General features: G+C 35.1%; 1 protein-coding gene across 1 annotated transcript; it reads right to left on the reverse strand.

Annotated features, from left to right (window-relative positions):
* Nucleotides 1-10,186: 10,186 nt before the first annotated feature.
* LOC129880608 (uncharacterized) lies at nt 10,187-25,266 on the reverse strand. The gene is made up of 6 exons (XM_055954703.1): nt 24,941-25,266; nt 20,067-20,120; nt 14,023-14,103; nt 11,134-11,203; nt 10,877-10,965; nt 10,187-10,471 (listed from the first exon to the last, which is right to left on the reverse strand). Exons 1-6 carry the CDS (start codon nt 25,121-25,123, stop codon nt 10,337-10,339), a joined length of 612 nt encoding a protein of 203 aa, XP_055810678.1. The 5' UTR covers nt 25,124-25,266; the 3' UTR covers nt 10,187-10,336.
* Nucleotides 25,267-26,686: the final 1,420 nt, after the last annotated feature.

The raw sequence follows: 26,686 nt of genomic DNA on the forward strand, positions 1-26,686 counted from the left end.
GAGCTGTTACGAGGAGCAAAACCACAATACTGGGAAAACAAACACGTCAAGTGTCATCCACATCAACTCCTATTTTTGGGTCTTCAACTCCTAAAAGATCAAAGTCCAATACAAATGCTTCAGATGAGGAAGCAATGTTGCTGAAAAGATTAAGAAGACTTTAGCTCTACTTGAGCGCTCTAGCTCAAAAGAGTCTACTACAAATGAGAATCATGATTCAACTGGTAGATCCTCTTCACATGCACTGCATAATATGAGTCCATCAAAGATCAATTACGGATAATCCATGCTATTCTCCTACCACCCCAATGATCATGTAAGCAATAGTAACTGACGCTTCATCTATAGAGGAATAACTTGCAAATTTGACAAAGTTAGTTGAAGGATTGACGAAGCATTTATATCATCAAGAGTCTTGAATTGATAAGTTGATGGATAGGATGGAGTGTCTCTTAGACGGAGATGTCAGTCATGCACCCAAAAAGGGTATAGAAGTTCAAGAGATTGAAGATCCTGGAAAGCAAGCATAGCTTGTCAAGGAGATGACAGCCTCTTCTAAAGGGATGATCCCACTCGATCGATTAAAGGATTTCATTGAAAGAACTATCAAAGATAAATATGAAGTCTCCACTAAGTCTTCCCATATGTATGCCAAGCCATACACTACAAGAATTGATAGCTTTAAAATTCCTATCGGTTATCAAACTCCCAAATTTAAGCAGTTTGAGGGAAAAGGAAACCCAAAGCAATATGTTGCACACTTTGTAGAGACATGCAATAATTTTGGGACCTATGGAGACTATTTTGTGAAGTAGTTCATCCGCTCTCTGAAAGAAAATTCCTTTGATTGGTGCACCAATCTCGAGTCCAATTCTATCGATAGTTAGGTGCAACTAGAGCATGAATTTATCAATCGCTTCTATAGCACAAGACGCACTGTGAGCATGGTAGAACTCCAAATACTCATAACTAGAAGGATGAACCGGACATAGACTTCATAAATTGATGGAGAAATGCAAGCCTAAATTACAAAATAGACTCAATGAAGCTTTTGCCATAGAAATATATATTCAAGGAATAGACTGGGAGCTTCTGTACATCTTATAAGGAATAAAGCCAAAGTCTTTCGAAGATCTAGCTACTCGTGCTCACGATATAGAGTTAAGCATATCTTCTGTTGGAAAAGATGTGATGTTTGTCCATGATTCTCACAAAGAAAAGGACAAACATGAACCCAAAAGGTGGACGAAATTTGTACTCAAGAACGACAAAGAATCCATAAATATTAACATGTCGCCTGTGAAGTTTACAACGAAGGAAAGCAAGAAGCCAAGTGTAAAGACTACTTTTCAAGAGCGTCCAAATTGAAAGTTGACCTTGAGGGAGATGCAAGAAAATGAATACCCATTCCTAGAATCTGACGTCTTTGAAATTTTTGATGAGTTACTCAAACTAAAACTTATTGAGTTGCCAGAGATGAAGGGACTTGATGAAGATGGAAAAACCAGTGACCCAAATTATTGCAAGTATCATAGACTTGTAAGTCATCCTCTTGAAAAATGTTTTATCTTCAAGGATAGAGTTATACAATTGGCTAACAAAAAGAAAATTATCTTTGATGATGAAAAAGCAAATTCTAACCAAATCTCTATCACATTTGGCTCGTTTGATCTAGTTCAACTATGTACTTTTGGAAAGCATGAAGAAGAGTCATTGGAACAAGATAATGCCCAAGTTGGTGTCGACGATGATGAAGGTTGGATTCTTGTGACTAGGCAAAGATACAACAAGAAAAGTTTGTAAAAAGAATCGTCTGAGCAACTAACCAGAAGAAAGATGGTGAGAAAAATAAAGAAGAAGAAAACAATCAAGCATCTAAAAAGGGCAAAGGTTTAAGTGTATCACCACCAGAAATCTCGACGTCCTGTGACTCTAGAGAAATTCTTAACAAGTTGGTTCTGTTCAAAGACTACTCAAGACAGAATCAAGGCATCATGTTTCAATGTCAACAAAGAAGAGACAGTGAGTGAAACGTCATAAAAGGCATCTTCTGCTAACAAAGAAGAAGTAACATGTAAATCTCATTAGTGGTGTCTCCTTCACTTCTTGAAAATCACGTTGAACCTTCTTCCCAAGAAGTACATATATGTGATACAAAAATCATATTTACAGATGATGATCATCTGTTTGGTGAAGCACTACACAATTTTCCTTTGTATATGGTGGGTCATGTGCTAGAGAAAAAAATAAACAGAATCCTGATAGATGAAGGATCTGGAGTTAACATTCTACCCATCCACACTTTGAAAGATCTTTTCATCACGATCGAAGAACTTAGTGAAAGTCGTTTCCTCGTATAAAAATTCAATCAAGGAGGTCAGAGGTCCATAGGCTCAATCAAATTAGAAATCCACATGGAAGCTTTGCGATCATGCGCATGGATGCATGTGATCAATGAAAAGACTTCATATAAAATATTGCTTTGTAGGCCTTGGATACATGAAAATAAAATTGTCTCATCTTCTTACTATCAATGTTTGAAGTATTTTGATGACAAAATTGAAAGAAAAATAGTCGTTGATGACAATCCTTTCCTAAAGTCGAGTCACACTTTGCTGATGTAAAATTTTATCTGAAGAGTTATGTTGTGAATGAGGCAAAACTCGACGACTTCAAATCAATGAATTTTGATAAACTTGCAGGAAAAATAGTTAATATGGTTGTTGGAAAAGTCAAGGTTGATAGTAAAGAGCCTTGTTCCATTCTGAATAAAGAGAAGATCACGTCCTTGAAAAATAAGCCAGCTTCTATACTACGCTACATTCCAAAGGTGAAGAAAGTAGAAGGCCAATCATCTTGGATCTAGAGAAATGTACTTAAAGGATAACTCTTCCCATCAAACAACTTGATGTAATTAACTTGTCCTCGAAGCTACTGGAAATCTATTGCTCAAAATCTATCACAAGATATAGTACTTCCCATAAGACATAAACGAGAAGGCTTTGACCCAAATGCTTATAAGTTATTCGTGAAGGCTGGATAAAATCCTAACAAACCATCAAAGTTAGGGAAACTCCCAGAGGAAGACACAACCAGGCAAGCACACAAAGGTTTAGGCTATAGCCAGCTACCGCCAGTTCGCATCTCCATAAGAAGGGCAAGTAATAATTATATCACTTTAGAAGATGAGTCTGCCGTTTCAAACCAAAGACCTTTTGTCTTTGATAGACTTGTGAAATTAACCACAAAAACTTCTGTGTTTGAGAGGTTAGGTCTGCTGAAAAGGAAGAATAATGAGCACCAAAAAAGTTACTTGAGAGTGAAAGCGCATGCTTCACCTACGATCTAGAAGGATTTCAAAAGTTTAATTCCGTCTAGAATGAGGATACAAGTGAGACTTATGGTTTCATGTAAAGGGGTGCTGAAGGAAAAGACTCACACTATGGTTTACACCAAGGAACGCGAGGAAGATAAAGAAAGTGTAGGCTTCTCATATCATGTTACAACCCAGAGTGAGCGTGATATCTCACACCAAATAAAGATTGGTGGAGAGTTGGGAGATAATGCATGGTGCTATCACGTATCCGCCAATGACAATGATTCTCAAGAAGAGGAAGATACTGGAGATGCTCCGCCAGAACTTGAAGAAGGATTAAAGACCACGGTAAATACCTTAGAGGAAGTTAACCTTGGCATCAATGAATATCCAAGGCCAACTTACCTAAGTGATTTCCTAGAAGCTGATGAAGAGATTGCTTATATGTATATACTTAGAGAATATAGGGATGTCTTCTCTTGGAGTTATAAAGAAATGCCCGGCTTGAATCCTAATGTAGCAATCCATCAGTTGGTAGTCAAGAATGGTGCTCATCCTATTAAATAAGCCCAAAGACAGTTTAGGCCAGACTTTATTCCATTGATCGCGAATGAAGTTAACAAACTCATTGAAGTAGGCTTTATTCGTGAAGTCAAATACCTTACATGGACTTTAAGTATTGTTCTAGTGAGAAAGAAGAATGGCCAAATTCGAGTTTGTGTTTATTGAGACCTTAATAATGCATGCCTTAATGATGAGTTTTCGTTTCCTATTCCAGAGCTGATGATTGATGCTATAACTGATTACGAGGTGATATCTTTCATGGATGATTCATCTGACTACAACCAAATCTGTATGGCACCAAAAGATGAAGAACTCACCGTATTTCGCACACCTAAAGGTATTTATTTCTATAAGGTGATGCCTTTTAGTTTAAAGAATACTGGCGTCACATATCAAAGGGCTATGCAAAATATATTTCATGACTTGCTCCACAAAAATGTTGAATGTTATGTTGATGATTTGGTGGTGAAGTCAAGAAAGAGGAACGACCATTTGAAAGACTTAAGAATGGTGTTTGAGTTACTTTGAAGATACCAACTAAGGATGAATCCGTTGAAATGTTCCTTTGGAGTTGCTTCTGGAAAGCTTCTTGGCTTTATTGTGCAACATCGAGGGATTGAGATTGATCAAGCTAAAGTTGATGCTATCTTGAAGATGCCTGAGCCTCGAAACATTCATGAGCTAAAAAGTCTTCAAGGAAAGTTAGCCTACTTGAGGAGGTTCATCTCGAATCTAGCTAGAATATGCCAACTATTTAGCCATCTCATGAAGAAGGGTGATCTTTTTAAGTGGGACCAAACATGTGCAATGCCTTTGAAAGTATCAAAGCATATCTGGTGAAGCCTCTAGTTCTAGCAGCCCCTATACCGAAAAGCTATTAATACTCTACATTGCCGTACAAGAAAGGTCTATAGGAGCCCTATTAGCTCAAGAAAATAGTGAAAGCAAGGATAACTCTTTTTACTACTTGAGCAGAATGATGACATCAAATGAGATGAATTATTCGCCAATCGAAAAGTTGTGTTTAGCGCTAATCTTCTCAATCCAAAAGATGAAGCATTATTTTCAAGCTCACATTGTTTACCTTGTGTCTAAAGAAAATCCCATTAAGTTTGTTATGTTGAAGCCAGTACTTAGTGACCGACTAACAAGGTGGTGCCTCTAGTTCTAACAGTTTGAGATTGTGCACATCCTTTAGAAAGCTGTGAAGGGGAAGGTATTAGCAAAATTTTTGGTAGACCACCCAATACCAGATAGTTGGGAGTTAACTGATGAGCTTCCTGATGAAGATGCGATGGTCATTGAAATTATACCTCCTTGGAAGATGTACTTTGATGGGGCTGCACATCGTGGTGAAGCTGGTGTCGGCATGGTGTTTGTTACTTCACAAGGAGAGGTTTTGCCGTTCTCTTTTATTTTGAAGAAATGTTGCTCCAACAATGTCGCTGAATACCAAGCGCTAATACTTGGACTCGAAATGGCTGTCGACATAAAATAATTACAATTACAAGTCTTTAGTAAATCTCAGTTGGTAATCAATCAGTTCTTGGGAAGCTATGAGGTCAAGGAGCCTAAACTACACCCTTATCATGGTTATGCTCAAAAGTTGATAGGATGGCTTGGAGATGTAACCCTCCAACACATACCAAGGTAGGAAAATAAGAGAGCCGATGCTTGGCTGCCTTATCTTTGACTCCAACTCTCCCTGATCAGACGCAAGTCACTATCTGCCAAAAATGGGTAGTACCACCGCTAAATGAGGAGGAATATATAAAAAATGAGCTTGAGCATCTTTGTTGCTGTTTCTGAAATGGTGAAGAAAGATTGGCAACAACCTATTATTGACTATTTGTGTTATGGGATACTTCCAAAAAATCCAAAGAGAAGGACTGACATTTTTTGTCGTTCACCTCACTTCCTTTACTATAAGGACACGTTATATAGAAGATCTTTTGAGGGAGTACTCTTGCGATGTTTGGGAGAAGGAGAAGAAATCCAAACTCTCTAAGAAGCACATTTAGGAGTATGAACATCACATCAATTTGAACCCAAACTCCACTTCCACATAAAAAGAATGGGGTATTATTGACCAACTATGGTGAAAGATTGCTTAGACTATGCTCGAAAGTGCAAGACTTGTCAATTTCATGCAAATTTCATACCTCAGTAGCTTGAAGTATTGAATCCAACTATCGCATCTTGGCTATTTGATGCTTGGGGAATGGATGTTGTTGGCCCATTGGCGAAATCTTCTGGTGGACACTTATATATCTTGGCTACAGCGGATTACTTCTCCAAATGGGCCAAAGTTGTCGCTCTTAAAGAGGTGAAGAAGGAAAATGTTGTAAATCTTATCCGAGTCAATATCATCTACTAATTTGACATTCCCCGCTACATAATAACGGACAATGGCAAGCCATTTGATGATACGTTGATGAATAAAATTTGAGATCTCTTTGGTTTCAAGCAGCGTAAATCTTCTATGTATCATGCTGTCGTCAATGGTCTAGCTGAAGCATTCAATAAAACTCTATGCAACCTGTTGAAGAAAGTCGTCTCTAAGTCCAAACAAGACTGGCATAAAAGAATGAAAGAAGCTTTGTGGGCATATAGATTGACATATCGCACACTGACTCAAGCAACCCCATATTTACTTACTTTTGGAGTTGAAGCAGTCCTACCACTTGAGTGTCAAATATCTTCCTTAAGACTTGCTATCCAAGAAGGGCTCACTGAAGAAGAAAATGCTCGACTACGTCTTTTCGAGTTAGAAGCACTTGATGAAAAGAGGTTGGAAGCTCAACAAAATCTTGAATGTTATCAAGCCCGTCTATCTCGTGCTTTCAACAAGAAAGTTCATTTGAGGGTCTTCCAAGTTAGAGATCAAGTCCTTGCAGTAAGAAAGCCCATTATCACTTCACATAAATCTGGGCGTAAATTCACCTCGAAGTAGGATGGACCATATATTGTACAAGAAGCATATTTAAATGACGCTTATAAGCTTGTCGATGTTGATGGTATAAGGATCGGTCCTATTAATGTAAAATTCCTGAAAAGGTACTGCCCTTGAAGTGACACTCCTTAAGGTACGAATATAAACTGCATGTTACTCTTAGCCTGCAAGAGTATAAACTGTGCACAACACCCAAAAAAATATCTGCTAGATTGAAAATCTCGAAAGATACGGCCTAGGCAAAAATTAGGACATAAGAAAATCACTCCTCCAGAACTACGTTGTGACTTGATCCTCTTCACTGAGGTATGTAGGCGCTTAGAATTATATTATGAGTTCAGTTGCATGAGTGTAAAAAAAACACATGTTCCCACCTGATTTTTCACTTAAAAGTTAAGGCTATGAGTACTCTTTCATCAAAACTTTAGACTCGCATTGTTTACACTTTCTTCTATTGTTAGGGTGAGTTAGGAGTTTGTTCTAAACCCGCATCAAAGACTAGACTAGATGAATGTTTAGACGATGCTCATTGGTGTAGTCCGGATTGGACGTTATAGAGTTGATTTTCCTTAGTCTCATTCCCCACTTAATGATTACTTTTGCTTATCTTTATATTGTACTTTACCTTATGTATGTGATGTATGCTAAGATGACTTATGGTTAGGATCCCTAGCATCCCGATGGTCGGATCGTGACATTCACCTTTCACTACACTTCACAGATTAGAATTTTGAAATGATGATTTTGTTGGTGATAGCTAGTGTAAATAATTTTTTTCTGGTGTAAAGATTTAATTTTTAATCTGTCTGAGTAAGCAAAAAAAAAGAGTACTTTTTTAAAATATTTTTTTTTATTTGAAATTATTGTATCAGTCTTTGGAGTACAACATACATGGAATATGGTTGATATTCAAAGAAAGGACAAAAGGTTAAAGTGAGGCTTGCCTTAGCTAGGTTTGCTCCTTTTGAGTTTTGTTTTTAGAAGAGAAGAAGTGAGGAGAAAAATCAAATCAAAATAATGGGTAGCTGGTAATCAAAATTACAGAGAGAAGGGTTGGTTTCAAGATGCAAGGCTCGAAAGAGATATATGAAGCAGTTAGTAAAATAAAGACAAGCTTTTTCTGCTTCTCACTCAATGTACTAACGTTCATTGAGGAATACTGGCTCTGCATTGCTTCAGTTCACCACTGGAGAAACTGATCTCCACCCCCAAAACCACCACCTTCCACCACTTCCGACGTGGGAAAGTGACAGTTATATAAGGGTATTATGAGTGAATTTTATGGGTTAAATGGGTGGGTATAATATTGAATTTGGTATAATAATTAAATTAAGAAGAAATTATAAATAAAGTAAATAAATATCCATGTAGATATGACACATAAGTGTCAAGTAGGATTTTAAAAGATGGGGACATGACACTTATAGTCCAAAGACAAATATGTACATGAAGTTGAATAGTAAGGATAAATATATTTAAAAAGTATGACCAAGAACATTTATACCCCTTTTCTAAGAGTATAACGACAAAAATGACCCTTTTTCCAAAAAAGCTAGTGGTAAATTTTAGGATTAAGAGTCAAAAACACCCTTTAATTTTTATTTATTGATTGACTTTGTCCTTACTATTAAAAGAAAATTATTTATACCATCGACGTATGCAAACAGGTCAGCTGTACCCCTCGTATTAGGGAAAACCCCCAATCTGCTCAAAATTATAAAATGTCCAATTTCAATCAAAATTACCCATTTAATATGAATTCAACCCGCTACCCACCCAACTTAAAAACCCAAATTAAATTAACTAAAAACATCCTCACCATTATTAATAAAAAAAAACCAATACAGTAGAATTTCTAATTTCCTCAAAATCCAGCAAAGTAGTATATCATATGAATTAAACTTCAACCTCAAAACAAATCAAATTCATTTTCAATTACTCTTGCTGAGTTTGTCCACCCAAATAAAAAGAATCAATTTCTCCATCTAACTCAAAAGTCACCAAGTTACTGGGTTTGGCACAATTTGAGGCTAATGGATTTGGCGCGATTCTTTCAGCAAGGACATTTGACTCTGCTTTTGTGGTTGTAGTGATGGCGATTTGCCCGACTCCTTTTGTTGTTGATCCTGCTCTGTTTGTGAGAGGTGTGATGTATTATTTGACTGCTATGTTTTTGTTTTTTTTACGTCTACTTAAGTGCTGGGATTTTTCTCTGGCAAGATATTGATTTATTGCGGTTTATCTTTTCTTTGAATGGACTTGGGGACAGGTGGTGGGAAGAGAAAGGAGGTAAGTTTGGAGGTGGGGTGGGTTCGGTTAGAAGTGATGAAGTTCATAGAGGGATTGTTGAGTTAGATTTGAAAAATGCAAAGTTAAGGAAACTGTACAAGGTGGAAAGTGTCATACTACAGGTTCCTTATTTTTCCTTTTCTTGGAAGCCATGGAAGCGGCCACCGTCACCATTAAAGGGGTTTGTTTTTGCTTTCTTTGGACTTGGATACAACTTTTATTGAAAGTGTATACTTATCAGTTGGGTCGGGTGCGGGTTAGCTTAGGGAAGGTACGGGTCGGATTTAAATTTGTTTTAAATGAGTAATTTGGGTTGAAAATGGGAATTTGAGATTGATTTGGGGGAAATCGTCAGGGGTATAAATAACTTTATTTTAGCATAAGGATAAAGTCAATCAATAAATAAAAGTTGCATTTTTTTTAAATTTTATGATTTTATTTTCACTTAAAATGATATTGAAAATTGTAAAATTGTAAAAAAAAACTTTCTATCTTTTACCAAAAATATTTTAGAATTTTGAAATAAACAACTCAAATCTTGATATTAGTAAATAAAATTTTTACACATTTTTTATGAAGGTGGCATCCAAACCAACTTTTGGTGTCACCTCCCTCAAATTCATTGACCACACTCTTGCGTGCAAATTTTTTACACATCCAAAGTAATGTATTGTAAATACATGACTAACATCTTATAAGTAAAATTAATCCTTAATGTTATATTACTATGTGAGGCTAACTAAATGTTTAATGTCATATAAATATACTCAATTGATATTTCCTCATGTTTGCTTGTATATTCTTATCAAAATTTTCACTAATTTTATTAAGACGCTCTGGCAGGTAATGCTTTTTTGGAAGAGCAATGCATGAGGAGATGGAATGGGTTCTACACATACATTTTAATAGAGGAAAAATGTTCCTGTTTAGGCTACGAACCAATTTTTTTTTTTTTTTTTTTTGAAGTGTCTTTGACGATTCGGTTAGTACTATATTACCATCAGCCGTGCACTAAAAATACTATCAAATAATAAGGGAATGGTCACCATCACCACAACATCAAATAATCTAGAATCCCAATATTCTTAATTAGTTGTGCCAAAGTAGTACATTTTGAGTAATCCAAGCTGAAATAACACTTTCCAGCCAAAGGGACATTCGTCCACAGCTCCAGACCACAAGAAAACGGAAAGCTTCAAGAAAATAGTACCATACTACAACTCTTTCAGTTCCTGCTCAAACTTGAACAATTTTTCCTGAAGAGGCTGCAGAAATTGTTTCATATCCTGTTTTATCCGATGCTTGTCTTGTTGTCCAAGATCCTTGTCTTCACTAAGACTCACTTCAATCTACAAATTAAAAACAAAAGTTGATAGTAACTAGCTAAAAGAAAATTATGTCACTACATATTTCTCTCCCTATGTTATTTGGGGAGAAAGGTTGTCAAATATTCAAAATGCGAGAAAAACACACCAAGAAACTTCTCCCCTTTATTGAAAAAAAATTAATACAGGCACCAACTATATTATTTCTTTTACGTCTGCATCAAGGAAGGACACGACTATATGTTTTTCTATTTAGAAAAAAACTTAATACATATAATTCTTGTCTACAACTGTATGCGCCAGATAAAATTGGTCTAAACGAAGGGCAATACTAGTTTTTCTTATTTCTGCAAAACCATATCATACTACCAAATAATTATTTCCGACTGTTTCTTATATGGAAGCATAAAGACATGTCTAGCAAATTACCTGCAAATCATCTAGCTCGCCAAATGAGAACTCTGGTATATCTATATTGCCCTTGATCACCTTTTTCTCATCTCCAACAAGCCATTCCCCTAATTACAGTATAACATTATTTTCTTCTTAAATGAAATAACATTATTTGCTTGTTACATGAAATAACATTATTTGCTTGTTAAATGAAAACAGAAGAAGATGGTAACAGTTTAGAAAGTTAGGGTAGAAAACTTCAAGAAACAGATTTCAAAGAAGAAAAGAAGTACCCTTGACTTTGATCGTGAGCTCATATGTATAGCCAACACGCTTCTTATTCCGTACAGTCACCAAAAATGCCTGTTGTGTCATCCAAACATCACGAGGAAAGAAATAGAAATGATCAAGACTGCAAGTTACACCATATTTTTTGTGAAAGTAAATGGTTATGACATTATGACAATATCATATCATTTTGGCCTATCTCCATTTAAGAGATTATTTGTAAATACACTCATAAATTAAATAGATGGGATCATGGGAAGAGAGGAAACTGTTAATTTAACACCCCAAAATTTTTTAAGCTGAGACCCAAATCATTCTTCATACGTGCATAGGCTTGAACCCAATGATTTATAATTGTATGTTATATGTGAGATCGATTCTTAAGTGTGGGAAGTATATTGGATGTAAACTAAGGATTATAAGGGACTCCTTGTATATGAAGAGTTTTACTACTTAATACTAACCAATTGAAGGGCCTTAAAATCTTCTTTCAACAGCTTTTGACCATTCGTCAATCCAAGTTGTGTGCCAAAAATTATGCTCATTTTTCTGGACACTACATAGTCTGCGCGAAGTGGACGTCAGCAAAGGCAGCGTTACTGTTAAGGTTGCGCGAAGTGCCGCACAAACTAGCTTTCAGTTGCGCGATCTCGTACGTTACTTCAGAGTTTTAAGTTTTATTTTATTTTCACACTCAAGGAGGGTTTCTTTTGTCTCTCTCATCCCATAACCCCAAACCACGACTATTAACTTTCCCCAAAAGCCAAAGTCAATCAGTTTTCATTACTTCAACCCTCTCATTCTTAAAATGAATTGCTACACGTAAGAACTTCAAAAACACACCGAGGTTAGGGCTTATATTCAAGGTTTTCTTCAAAATTCGTCATTAAGGTATGTAAAACTATTTATAGCGTTGGATTGAGTTCGTCGACGCGCCCTACATCAAATTCTATCGATTGTTGAGAATGAGTTGAGTTTAACCTAGTTTCTTGAATTCCGAATGAGTTAATTATTCTTCTATTGAGTTCCGTATACTTATGTATTGAGATTATTGTTGTTTTCTCTCTCACTTGATTGGAATTGTTGTTCATGGCTACTTTCCCGTGAACCCTAATTGATTTGATAATCATAATTTTTACATATATAATTTTGAGTAAAGATGATGGTTTTTATGCATTGATGGAGAGAGTGATTTGAATTAATAATAATAATAATAATAATATATATATATATACATATATATATATTATTGAGTCTAAATGAGTATGAGAGTCGAGCATGATTGATTGAAATTGAGAAAGAATTTTGACGAAATATGAATGATCATTTTACTGAAAGAACTTGATGATTTGAGCATTGATTTTACATGAGTTTGAGTTTTCATATGAGTTGAGTCAAAGAAGTCTCTAAGATTATTATTATTTAAATATGAGTATTTTGAGTATATATGATTATTTGAGATAGAGTTACGAGGAGATCTGATTGAGTTTGAAAGCATGTTTTTAAATGAAAAAAAAATGATGATTCCAGATGAGATTGAGTTTTGAAAAGGGCCCAATAAGACCTGATGAGATGATTTGAATATTTTGCCTGATAGATATGAAGATCATATATTTTGGGAGTAGTATTGAGCACCGATTTGGATAAGAGTATACATAACTCGAACCCCATAAACTACGTGGCCAGCTTAGGATGGAGGGTTAAACCTCTTAAGTTCTGAAACGATGGACTTTGATTGATTGTGGATCCAATGATAGTGATTCGTCCCTTACCCTGACAAAGTATTGGATGGGTGTGACGACACTGCTTCTTTGTACATCACTCGTTCATATGGTGATGGTTGTCGGTTAGAGAAACTCCCTAATAATAATACAAAATGAATTATTTGATTTGATTGAGATTGCATACGATTGAGTAGATTTGAAAAAAATGATTTAGTCGATTGAAAGACCTTGTATATTTTTTAACTTGCATCTTTATTGAGTTGAGTTATTTTTAGAGTCGAGTCCCTTGAGTTGAGTTGAATATCTTTGAGTAAATTTTCTTTCAGCTATATCACATACTCGTACATTTCATGCACTGACGCCATTTGGCCTACATCGTTTCATGATGCAGATACAGATATTAAAGAGCCTCATCAGGCGCATCGTTGAAGATCATTTTTACTCTCACCTTTTGGTGAGTCCTCCTTGCATCCGGAGACACTCTTGAGTTATTATCTTTTATTTTGAGTATTTTCTTTGGGGTAGCCATAAGCTTGTCATTGACACCTTCTTGATAGTGATAGACGCTTCATAGACAGATAGATGATAGTATCGAGTAGATGTTTTGATTTTCAAAACTATCCTTATGACATGGAGTTGATTTGAGATTTGTTTAAATAGATTATTCTTCTCGAAATGTTGATTTGGTTAGCCCACTTGAAGGTCTTTTAAATTCATTTTGAGTCTTCTGCTCAGTGATTGAATGTGTGATCGGACAAAGTGGTCCGCTTGTGGACCAACAATGGTCTTCGAGTGCCGGCCACGCTTAGGGTACCCTCTCGGGGCGTGACAGTTAAACACAATCGATTCTTTAGTTTCTAAGCACTTCGGCAATATACAACTATAAAATTAGATCCCCTTCCTTGCTAAGGTCCTGCAAAATTATGTGCGTCATAGTTTAAAGCGTGAGAATTTTTTTATAGGGTTTGATACTTCATATTTTCTCACTTTATCCAGACCATTAATTTAAATAAACCTCACCTTCTCCATACCATTGTCTCTTGAAAAGAAAAGGGGAAAAGAGAAGATGAAAGTAAAGAAAAAAAAAAGAATCGAAAAAATCCTTTATGTTGTTTCCCTAACATCAACCTAAAATAGCTAACTACTTTAGGCATAAAAAGAAACACTCACATCACCAGAACATCGTGTTACTTCGGCTACTTCTGCTCTGCCGCCAGAATACTCCAGTGATCCCACAGATATGAGCAGCTCCTGCCATTCAAGAGAATCAGGCAACATAGACATAGATACATACCTAAAAATCATACACGGCTGCGCACACATGTATGGTTCTAACTTCTGATCTAAGTAATAAGATTTTTATCATTCCAAATAAAAATTGGAACTTTTCAAAATATTTTCCAAAACACAAAAAGAATTGTAAATTTTTTAACATAAAGATTCATAAAGAAGAAACTAATACAAAAATACAATAAGATAGAAAAAGAAGGCACACCATGAATCATATCCAAGCATAAAAAGTTCCCTGTATAATTAAAAACATCAGAAGGCCTATAAACTATATGACATAATTGTTGAACATTGCGAGCTTATGGTACTATGGTGAACTAAATAAAAGAAATATGATTCAATCCGATTATGATAAAATTGAAAATCATTACATCTTCAACATTTACTACTTGTATATAGCTTAAGTTTGTTTTACATTTTTCTACCAAACATCCAAAAATAAGTTTTATTTCCACTTTCCTAAGAAAGGTTAGAAACTTGTGATAATTGTAAGGAGACAGTGCTTTGAGAACAACCAGACAGATATCTTTAAGAGATCAAAGTTAATCTGATGTCCCCGAAGGAAGACCACCAATCAGATATCTTTAAAAGTATTACGGTTTCTAATGTTTCCATAGAAACATCCAAAATAAGTTTATAGCAATGGTTTCCTAAGAAAGGTGTGGGACTTGCATAGCTACAAGGAGAAACAGTATTTGGAGAACTGCTATCAGATCTCACTTTTCATGTTAAAAAGTAGTAAAATCGTTTCAAAATAAATACTGGAAACTTCAAATAATTTGTATAGTGTAAAATGAACATGCATATATTACTAATAGACTGATGATGGGCAATCCGGCAGCCATGAAATCAACCATCATGACTTCATAAATTGGTCATCCACAGTGTAATTTCAGAGAACTCAAACTGTGAAGAAGCATTAAAAGACAATGCATAAGGAGTATGAAGAAGTGTGCTCTGTATGTATCGTTTTTCTGATGGTAATGGTAATATTTTACAATTTATTACCCAAAAAAAGAAGAGAGTATGATCGTGGATGGAACTTATTCACAGAGCAGATTTTTCTTTGGGAAAATTACACCAAATAGACTAAATTGTGAAACTATTTACCCAAATTGGACCCAATCCGAACTATTTACCCTTAATAGACTCATTACCCAAACTAATTACTCTCTTACCCCACTTTCTCCCTTTTTAATTTCGCGCATGACGTCATGCTGATGTCACCATCACCGTTATAAAATAATCCTCTGTGATACTCCATCGGTATATTGATACCATATCGGTATCATGTAAGATTGAACTTAATTCTCTGTGATACTCCATCAGTATATTGATACCCTATCGATATCATATATGATTGAGCTCTTTTTTTAAGATATAAAAATAAAAAAATTAAAAAAATTATTAAAATCGCAATATTATTTATTAACTCTAAATTAGTAAATATATTTTTTGTGATACTCCGTCAGTATATTGATACCATATTGGTATCATATAGGACTGAGACCATCGGTATCAATGGGTTGAGCTTAATTCTCTGTGATACTCCATCGGTATATTGATACCTTATCGGTATCATGAAGTGTGGGTGTTACATCAGCGCGTGAATTTTAAAATAAACTTATGTCATTTTAAAATAAGAAAGGGGTATGAAAGTAATATGGCATTTAAGGGTAAATACTTTTCCTTTTTGGGGTATAAGTGTTGTTTTCCCTTTTTCTGCAGAGCCAAGACTAGGTGCCACTGGGTTGCTAACGTAAATAGAGCATCCTAAGACTTCCATCGCAATAATACATTCAAAGGAAAAGGAAGAGAGAAGGATGAATGGAAGTGTAATCTAACTTTTCGGAAATGTCAAATGTGTGTATGTATATCTATATATATATAGATAGATATATAGATAGATAGACAGACACACTCGTGCAAAGCCCTAGCCCAAAATCAATATATAAAAGTAGTAATTTTTATTAAAGATGTCTAATTTGTATTATATTTTTTTATTTTATAATTAACATAATCTAATGGCACAATAAACATGTCTTGTTGATAAGTCTTCATAATTATTGAAGTTCATTATCACATAATTGGATAATTTTAAATAAAAATGTATTTATGAGGAAGTTAGGCCGGAGAATTATACTTTTTTAAAAGGACACAGGTGGACAAGTATTTAAATATGTAAATAATTACACTTCAACCAAGATCATAAATCAAAAAATATTGGCATTTTTATGAATTTGTGAGCATGTAAATTTCTTAGTTATAGATCAAAGTAAATTTATTTTCACTCATAAGAGAGACGAGACTGAGATGGTTTGGACATGTGAAGGGGAGGTGCACGGATGGCACAGTAAGAAGGTGTGAGAGGTTTGTTATAGCAAGGGTAGGAGAGGTAGAGGTAGGCCGAAGAAAAACTGGAATGTGATTAGACAGTACATGGCTCAACTCCAACTTACCGAGGACAAACCCTAGATAGAAAGACATTGAGGTCGAGAATTACAGTAGACGATTAGTAGGTAATTGAGTGTTGTCGCACGGTATGTAGGAGAGGCAGGGGGCTAGCCTCATGTCCTCCCCTCCTATTAGTAGTAGTTAGTAATAATCGCTTAGTTTCTTATTCTTCAATCTGTGGTATTATCTGTTGTTCCATTTGTTTTGTATCTTACTATTTTGCAATTGTATTTTCCTTGCTTTGAGAAACTTCTCTTTTAAACCGAATGTCTATCAGAAACAACCTCTCTCCGCCTCAAAGGTACAGATAAAATCTGCGTACATCCTACCCTCCCCATACCCCTCTTGAAGGACTATACTAGATATATTGTTGTGGTTGCTAAGTTCACTCATAATTTCATGTGGCAAAAAAGCTCGCAAAATTTATTTTTTCATCCTATAAAATCATCTAATACAATAAAAAAAATAATCAATGACTACAAGTTTATATATAATAATTATAACCTTAATTTAGAGCCTTTACACAAATTAACTTAATAACGATCTATAAGGATATTAATAAGTAATAATTAAAACACATTAATAAAGTACTTCATTCATTCTATTTTACTTGTCATTTTATTTTTTATATGCCCCTTAAAACAATACCCCGTCCGCCCCATTTCAATTATTGTTATAGCTTTGATCATGCCCATTAAGAAAAACACTAAATACAAAGTATTATTTACCAAGTTAACGTATTTATTACTCCTCCTATCTTAATTTAAGTGTCTTCTCATTTTGGTTTGTCCCAAAAAAGCATCTCTTTCTATATTTAGTAAGTTTTCCAATTCTATTAGAGTGCCTCTTTCTATATTTAGTAAGTTTTCCAATTCTATCATTCTACATGACAAGTTCAAGACCGCGAGATTTAAAGGACTATCACATCTTTATTTTAAGACCACAAGATTCAAACGTCTCCCTTTATTTCTGAAACTCCGTGCACAGTCAAACTAAGACACTTAAAATTGGGGCGGAGGGAGTAGATGTTTTTTGAGAATTGAACAATACTAAAAAGAACTATAAGGGTATAGTTGAAAATAATTACACACTTTAACTTCGTATTAACAATTATTTTGGGATAATTTTTTTGAGTTAAAGTGATTATTAATTTGATACGGAGGGAGAATTAACTCAAAAATAATACAATAAGTGGTAAGAAGATATCCATATAAAATTACTATCGTATCACACCAATTACAAAGGCCCTAATGGGAATGGTCTTAAAAAAGGGTGGGGGCAAAAATGAGAATACGCAAGAAAAAGGCAACATCAAGTGATGTGTGTGGGCCAACTTCACATCACCAAAGAACTAAAATTCTGAATTCACTCTTGTGAGTTCTACAAATTTTAATTATATATAGTAATAATGTGTGTGTGTCTGTGATTGTCTGTGTGCGGAATTTCAAATTAGACTATCCTTAATATCCAGGAGGGTTTTCATATAGGCTAGAGAACTGTGAATCAAATTTTGGGCTCTATAATCACAAAAACTGAAAGCAAAATGGAGAATTCATTGGACAGCTGATAATTCCAAGCTTATAAGCTTTTTGTTTTTGATAAATAAACCAAATAATAATATTACCATATTAAAAACAGCACTAAGCGGGATTCGGAATAGCTTAGACAGTTGATAACCCCACTATGGATTATAAGACTGTCCGATTCTCTCTATCAGAAACAACCTCTCTACCCCACAAGTAGTTATAGCATTAAGATTGTGTACATCCAACCCTCCCCAGACCCAGTGTTTTGGACGGTGAAAGGCGACAAGGGTCTGCCTTGCCACAAGGCGAGAGAACGGCGAGGCGCTCTCTGAAGTGTTGCGTCAACTAATACCAAAAAATTAAAACATTTAATTGCACATATAAATAATCAAAATCTCAATAGCAATAACATATTAGCTAATATTTCAATCAAAAACTGAAAGTAGATAGTAGATACTAAAAGTCTAGAACTTGAATGAGAAAAAAACATAACAAAAGTCAAAACAATAAGGGAAAAAACAGAGGTAGAAGTAACTTTAAAGTCTGAAGAAGAAGAAGAAGAAGGAAAAAGAAACAGAGGAAGAAAATCTGAAGAAGAAAAGAAGAAATACATATTGATTAGACTTTAGAGTCATCAAAAAAGTGTAGTTGGTCGCCAGAAAAGTCTAGTTTAGTTGACTGGTTGGATTCACAGTCGCAGTCTAAGAGTGCAACTAAGTAAATTTGGAAAGAAAATTCTAAAATTACTTTTTTCTTGTTTTTATTACCTTTTAACTTTAAAAACCCTAAATTAGTTGCCTTTTTTTAAGAAAATACCAAAGGCACCTTTCTCACCTCTCGCCTTTGTCACCATTGTTGCCATGGCGTCGCTTTTTGAAGATCGCCTCGCCACAAAGCTAATAGGTGATGAAGGGTCGCCTCGCCTCACCACAAAGCTAATAGGTGATGAAGAGTCACCTCGCCATGGCGAGAGGCGATTGCCTTTTACAACACTGCTCAGACCCCCCCTTGTAGGACTACGCAGGATATGCTGCTATTGTTGATTCCCTCTATAGTATGTCAAATCACTCTTCCTTGAAAGATCACGTCCTCTTTTAAAGGCTCACCGATTTGTAGAGAAGTACAAAGTGACATAGAACTATAAAGTCTAATCATATGGGCTGTAAAGATAACTACCTTTAGTACCATTTTCTAGTTGTTCGTGTCCTCAAAGGTGTCTAACGGGCTCAGGAGTCTAATTAAGTTCTAGCTTCTCATTCCTTACCGGCAGTACATCCACTTGGTGACCCCTTAAGCCATATGCCTACATGGCTTAAAATACTCCCCTAGAAGTCACCTTCATGCTCTCAATTCACAGGTTACAATCTGGTTGCGTCTCAGTCTAAATGAGAGATGTTCTTAAAAGGAATCATAACTCTCTTATCACATCCACAGATTACATGATATCTAAGCTGTCTTTCTAATTTACTGCAAATAATATCATCCCATATTATTTCTTTGTTAAACGCCTTCAAAAATAATTGAATCTTAAGGCGCTATGATGCTTAATCATTTCAGTCCATGTCAAATATGATGATTTTTATTTTAGCCTTTCAGAATTTGGCAACAGAAAGAGGGGGACACTTAACTGAATTGTAGCTTATTTTTGGGCATTTTGGCAGAAGGGACCAATCGGATCCTCTAGGCCCATTATTTTCTGCCAATCATAAAGATAATATACTCAATACTCAAAACTTACTTTCTGTTCTAACTTTTAACGAGCTACTGGTCATAATTTATTGGAAATTTATATAAAACACCAATCAGATCTTCAAAAGATATGATTCCACCACATCAGATGATGGGCTGATGTAAGCATTGTACATCGCAAGGAGAGGCAATTTCATGGAAAGTTTTTAAAAAAGAACACTCCAAAATGTGACGAAGAGAGTGTCGTGCTCACACCTTAATTCGATCATTCGCCCATTTATTTAGATTTTTCTCCTCCCATGTTCCAGCCTGCAAAAGAAAAATAAAAGTTATCATTTGATACGTGACGTAATTGGAATCAGCCAGCAGACATAAACCCTGCAAAACCAATAGTCATGAATGTTTTTCCTGTGAAGTTTAAGTTTTCCCAGTACGTTTTATTTGTTTGTTATGATTATTTTTCATTTTGAGAGGGGAAGGGAATGAATCAGAATGAGATAGTGGCAGATGACATCTAAGAAACCTCAGGCTACCATCTTTCCTTCATTCTCTCTGGATCGGGACAGTGAGCATTCCTCATTGAGGTCGGCATACCATGACTCTGACCAGCCCAAAAGGAACAGCCAAGTCCAAAAGACTGAGCTATTTCAGATCTTCTTGTAACCTTAGTTGTCAAACCTAGCATAGCAATAGCGGCATCACCCCAGCATGGAAATAAGCCAATAGCCAGGCTGTGTTGTTGATTTGACATTGATACAATGGGCCACCGGGTTTAACTGAAAGTTTTTTAGTTGAAAGGGGCAGTTTCTGGTGTGTATATGCATTAAAATGTTCCAACTACATAGAGCATGCAAAAAGAGAACCGCACAACTTTACAAATAGCAATGTACAAGAAAGGCGTCTTATATAGAAGTTTTAGCCTAAATACAGTATAGTAAGTGTTAACTCTCTACGCCTAACAAAGTTAGGTATTTCTATAAAATCACTTACTCAAATACAATGAACATAGACATACTTTAAACATATAACTACATTGATATTCTTGATTTTCAGCATACCCTCAATCTCAAGTGGTTAAATAACTTCGAGTCCAGAATACTTTGAATTAAGCTAAGTATGCAGGATTTTTATCTTTAATTAAAATAAAGCCCTCGGGATAATACTCACATGAATAGTTCCATCGAAATAGAACTAGAGGAATAAAGTTGTTGGAATAGTACTATTCGAATAGTAATGTCGAGTAATGCCACATGAACAATTTTTTAAAGATGAAATTAGGATGAAGATCATAGGAGATCAAATTTGAGTCATCACAGAGACAAAATAGTTCGATGAACTCTAAGCATCTGCTCAAGTCTTGATGTGAAAAGTTACTCAGTTCATTTACTACTGAAATGATATAGGTACCTAGTAGAATCAAACACCATAATTATTCTACAAGAAAAAGTACTTTCCACATGAACAATATATCTCCCTAAAACAAGACATTAGCCTAAGACTGACTAACACTATCGTGAGACAAATTGATTGCATCCATTATGAGACAACACGTAGATCTATCTATAAGATAAGAGTGAAATAGAGAACATGTGTATTTCCTGATTGACCAGATCAGTGTTTTGGACGGCGAAAGGCGACAAGGGCCTGCCTCGCCTCGCTGCGAGGCGAGCGGCGAGACGCTCACCTTTTTGTATTGAGGCACCAATTAACACCAAATTCTTAAAATATTTAATTGCATGTATAAATATCCAAAATCTTAATAGCAATAACATATATTAGCAAATATTCCAATTCAAAAAACTAATAGTAGATACAAAAAGTCTAGAACTTGAATAATTCAATAATTCATAAGACAATTGACAAACAATACTAAAACTCTAAAAGTCTATTCGTCTTCAAGATTATCAAAATCTTGAAGCTCAACATCCATTTCATTATGATTACATTGCTCCTCATCTTCTTCCTCCTCGGATTCTTCATCAATATTGGCAGATTGCTCACAGTCAGTGACTCACAACTCAATAGCTCTAAAGTCAAAAAATATAAAAACAGAGCACTCTGCTGACTGCTGAGTCGACTGAGAAGAGAGGAACTGAAGAAGAGAAGAAGAAAAAAAAGAACTGAAGATGAAAACTGAAACGTACCTGTTGAGAGTTGACACTTGAACAGCTGAAGAAGAAAGAAGAAACAAGAACCGGAGAAAGTCGCGACTTGTGCGAACTGCGAAGGAGAGAAAAGTCTCGCGCAGGACGGCAGGAGAGAATAGAGTGCAGGTCTACAGGTTTGTCAAAATAACCAAAAGACCTAATATTTTCTTTTAATTATTAAATCAGTTCTTTTTAAAAAAAAATACAAATGACGCACCTTTCTCGCCTCACCATTCTGTCGCCTCTCGTCATTCTGTCGCCTTGCATCACCTATTGGATTTCGCCTTGCCTCGCCATGTCACCTTTGGCAAGAGGCGAGCGCTTTCAGAACACTGGACCAGAAATCTCTAACAATTCACAGAACCTTATGGGGTAAGTTTATGGAGGTCTATCAGAACCTTTTGGAATGAACTCAAGGCAACTACCAAGATCAAAGTGGTTAATGGGGAAAGGACTGACTTTTGGAAGGATGATTGGCATGAGGCAAGCAACCTAGGATCACTCTTCCTAGACATACACTATCTAGTTCTTCATCATCAAAGGACTATTGCAGACCATTGGACACCTCAAGGTGGAGCTTCACCTTTAGAAGACATCTAAATGATTCGGGAGATCAAAAGAGTGGCTGATTTCTTCAACAAAATTAATGATTTCAATGGTTTGCAGACAGGACCAGATGTTTTATGGTGGCAGGTAATTAATAAGGGATCTTTCAAGGTGAATATTGTGTACAGTAGGCTGAATCACTCCAACCAACAGCCAAGCAATTGGCCTTGGAAATGCATCTGGAAACCAAAACACCACACAAAGCGACTTGTTTTGTATGGTTGCTAGCTAAGGAGGCAGTACTAACTCAAGATAACCTTATGAGGAGAGGGAAAACACTATGTTCTAGATGTTTCTTTTGAGGCAAAACTGTTGAGACAGTTAACTATCTATTTTCTTCATTGTAAGATCACAGGCCAACTCTGGAGACTATTCCTAAATCTCAAAGGCATATCTTGGACTATGCCCGGAAAGATTACAGAAGCACTTCAGAGCAGGGAGGAAGCAGCTATGCAGGCTAAAAATAGAAGTAGATGGAAAACTGTCCCTGCAAGCATTTGGTGGACAATATGGAAGGAAAGGAACTCTAGATGTTTTGAGAATATAGAATAGTATACAGAAGATTATGTTGAATTTGACTTTTGATACTATGTTTTTGGTATAATCAGTTATACCCAAATGATATTATCTCTATTCTTGATGTTTTAGACTCAATTTAGATATAGGATAGTAGGATTGTTACCAGTAACCAGCTTCAAAAATAATAATTCACAGGCCCTAAAACTACAGTAGATCCATAAGGCTACACGACATAAAGATATAAACACCGTCAGCTTGACCAGATAACTTGAAATCGACAACAAAATTAAAAAGTTGTTATGTAGCACTAACTAGCCAAAGACTATGTGGCAGACTGGGAACTAACTGGACAAATATATAATGTTGAAAGATGACAAATGCTGCCAAAAATTTCCCGAAAAACAGTAGTAGCATAGGATCAGTTATAAAAAAGAGACGAGACCACTAAAACTACGAATAAATAAAAAGTGTTGCCAGGAAAGGAGAAGACTTCTTATTAAATTGACGTATAGTAATGTACAAGAAAGGCTCACTATATCGAAGTTTTAAGCTACCTAAAACATGATAAGAGATTATTCTTTAGGGATAACATGCAAGTAGTCAGTAGAATATATGATCATGTCTTGGGTCTATTTAAGGAAATGGGTGGATTGACGAGGATGTCACTCACTGTATTGGGTACAAGGTGGATGGAGTGGAGGCTCGCTTCCGAAATCTTGTGTAATAAGAAGCTGTCACCAAAACTTCAAGGCAAGTTCTACAGATTGGTGGTTGGACCAACTATATTGGAAGGGGCGGAATATTGGCCAGTCAAGAAATCTCACGTTTAGAAGATGAAAGTGAGGCTCGCTTTCGAAATATCGTATAATAAGAATGTGTCACCAAAACTTAAAGAGAAGTTCTACAAACTGGTGGACCAACTATATTGTATGGGGCGGAGTGCTAACTAGTCAAGAACTCTCATATTTAGAAGATGAAAGTTGGAGAAATGAAAATGTTGCGCTGATGGGAGCGACTTTGGTAGAGGACAAAATTCAGGAAGCAAGATTGAGATGGTTCAGGAATGTAAAGATGAAATGCATGGATGCCACAATCTGGAGGTGTGAAAGATTGACTATGAATGGTTTTGAAAGAATTAAAGGTAAATTGAAAAAGTATTTAAGAGAGATGATTAGACAGGACATGCCGCAATTTTAGCTTAGGACATAACCTTAAATATAACCTTAAATAAGAGGGTGTGGGACAAGAATTCTTGTAGAAGGTTAGTAGATAGCAGTGGCTTGTCTGGCTATCCGTTCATATGAGCAGTCACAGTATTGCTCCTGTAATTTTTTGTCTTTCAATTTCTGTAGTTATCTGTTGATTCATTATACCTCAATTATCGTATTGTTTGGTTAGTATCTGCTATTTTTGTTATTATCTACTGTTTTGTGTACTTCCGTTAGTTCATATTTTGGACTGTTTTCCACTGTTTTTAATTGAATCCAAGATCCGTCAACTTCTCTTTGCATACTCTCTACTCTCCCTAGACCCCATTTTGTGGAACTGCACAGGGTATGTTATTGTTGTTGTAATGAACATACAACCATATGAATATTCTCGAGTTGAACAAGAGAGCAAAAGACATAGTTACTCCACCCTTTATCCTAAAATCAAATAAAAACGTAATCTTCCTACTCGTACATTGCCACAAAGCTACATCAGCCTTTGATCCAACAGAGATTAAATTAAAAAGCAATATGAATATGTGATCTTTCTACCAAAAATATAGAGAAAACAAACAGGATCAAACTTTTCTTTTCCCCTCTCAATATAAAAAAAATAATAAGAAAAAGAGAGTGGGTATGCGGGAGATACCCTATTCCAGGCCGAGCCAAGGTGGGTTTGAGGATTATTGGCTTGATTATTGAGGTCTTCAGATGTGAGCTTCTTCGGAAGAGGTAAAGGTGCAGCATCTTGCGTCGTTTGTCTAACCCAATAGGTATAAGAGGGCGTCGATTCATTCTGTTTGTCTGTTGATAGTGCTGAACCTCCCTCCATTACCAAAGATCCAAAGAGGACAATGGTACTGAAGATATCTTGGATTTTAAATAAAGATTTCCTGATTCGGGAAGGTTCCAAGAGAGATTGGGGTTTCGGTAAAAAACAGACAATAGCGGCGGCATCCAACCTCCAAACTTCAACGATTAATATATATATATATATATATATAATTGGTATGAAGATAAGTTATGCACTGATTAAATTGTATTTGATTTAAAATTCTATAAAATAAAATTCTTTACAATTATGTTCTTATGGAGACTCATCCATCTTTGCACATTTCGATATTCTCACTTCAATTATTTGAGATAAATAATTATCAACTCAATAAATTAATCACTCACAAAACGTCAATTTTAAATTTAAAAAATATAAATCATTTATTTTTAACATCAAAAAGATGATATATAATAGTAAAGTAAAAATCCATTTAATTTTTAGTTGGTCAAATATACCTTAAACTTAATATAGATTTAAGGCTACTTAAATTGTTCAAAATACCTGAAGCTTATTTTTTTAAAAATAAATATTTTAAGTGGTCAATCAACGAACTACACCTAAAAAAAGAACCCAAAAATAATAAATCAACCCAGTATGGCAAACCAAATATGGAGAAAAAAAATTAGTTTGTGAAATCACCAAATTACACTAAAACAGATTTGAAGAATTAAAATGGACATTTATAACCAATCCAATATAATTAACAAGGACATCAAATTACAAAAGAAAATTATGAAAGGGATAAGGGAAACTTACATAAATATACTATATTAAGAAAATATTTATCATTTATAAAAATAACATTTTTTACTCGACACTTATAATATATTTATAATACAATTTTAATACATATTATCAAGAATAATTTATAAAACACATATAATATAAATTTTATTCACGGATAATATATTTATCACACACTTTAATACACTTATAATAAACTGTGTCAATTTCTTATCAAACAAACATAATATATTTTAAAACACTTATAATACATTTATACTACATGCATAATTCACTTTTAATGCATAACAAATTTATCATAATATTGCTATGTATTATTATAGATGATAGTAAATAAAAAGTATCACTAAAATCAGTAATTATTTATTAAAAAATATTTACCTAATTAAATTTTCCAAGGGATATTGGAGGATAGTTTAGTCATTAAGGGGTCTTATCCAAGGATTACCCCTAGATAAGTTATCCCTCCATTTTTTAGGGATAAAATAAGATCTCATATGGTGTATAATTAATCCATGTATTAGGTTACATAGAGTAACCAAACAATGAATTTGATGGACTAAATTTTAATCTAGGGACTATTCTAATTAGTATTGTCTACCAAACATGTCCATAGAAATTAGGAGTAATCCGACAAGAGGAAGTTGCTCAAATAGTAAATACACTTCAATTTTAATTTGAAGTTGTAAATTTGAGTCACTAAGGGAGCAAAAGGGACGAGAGCTCCTAGGGGGGATTAAAAAAAAGGTTAGGAGTAACCCATACTTCAATTAATTCAATTTTAGGAGTTCAATTTAAAAAGAGAAAAAAATCACT

This window comes from Solanum dulcamara, chromosome 2, assembly GCF_947179165.1.
Source record: "Solanum dulcamara chromosome 2, daSolDulc1.2, whole genome shotgun sequence".
NCBI lineage: Eukaryota > Viridiplantae > Streptophyta > Magnoliopsida > Solanales > Solanaceae > Solanum > Solanum dulcamara.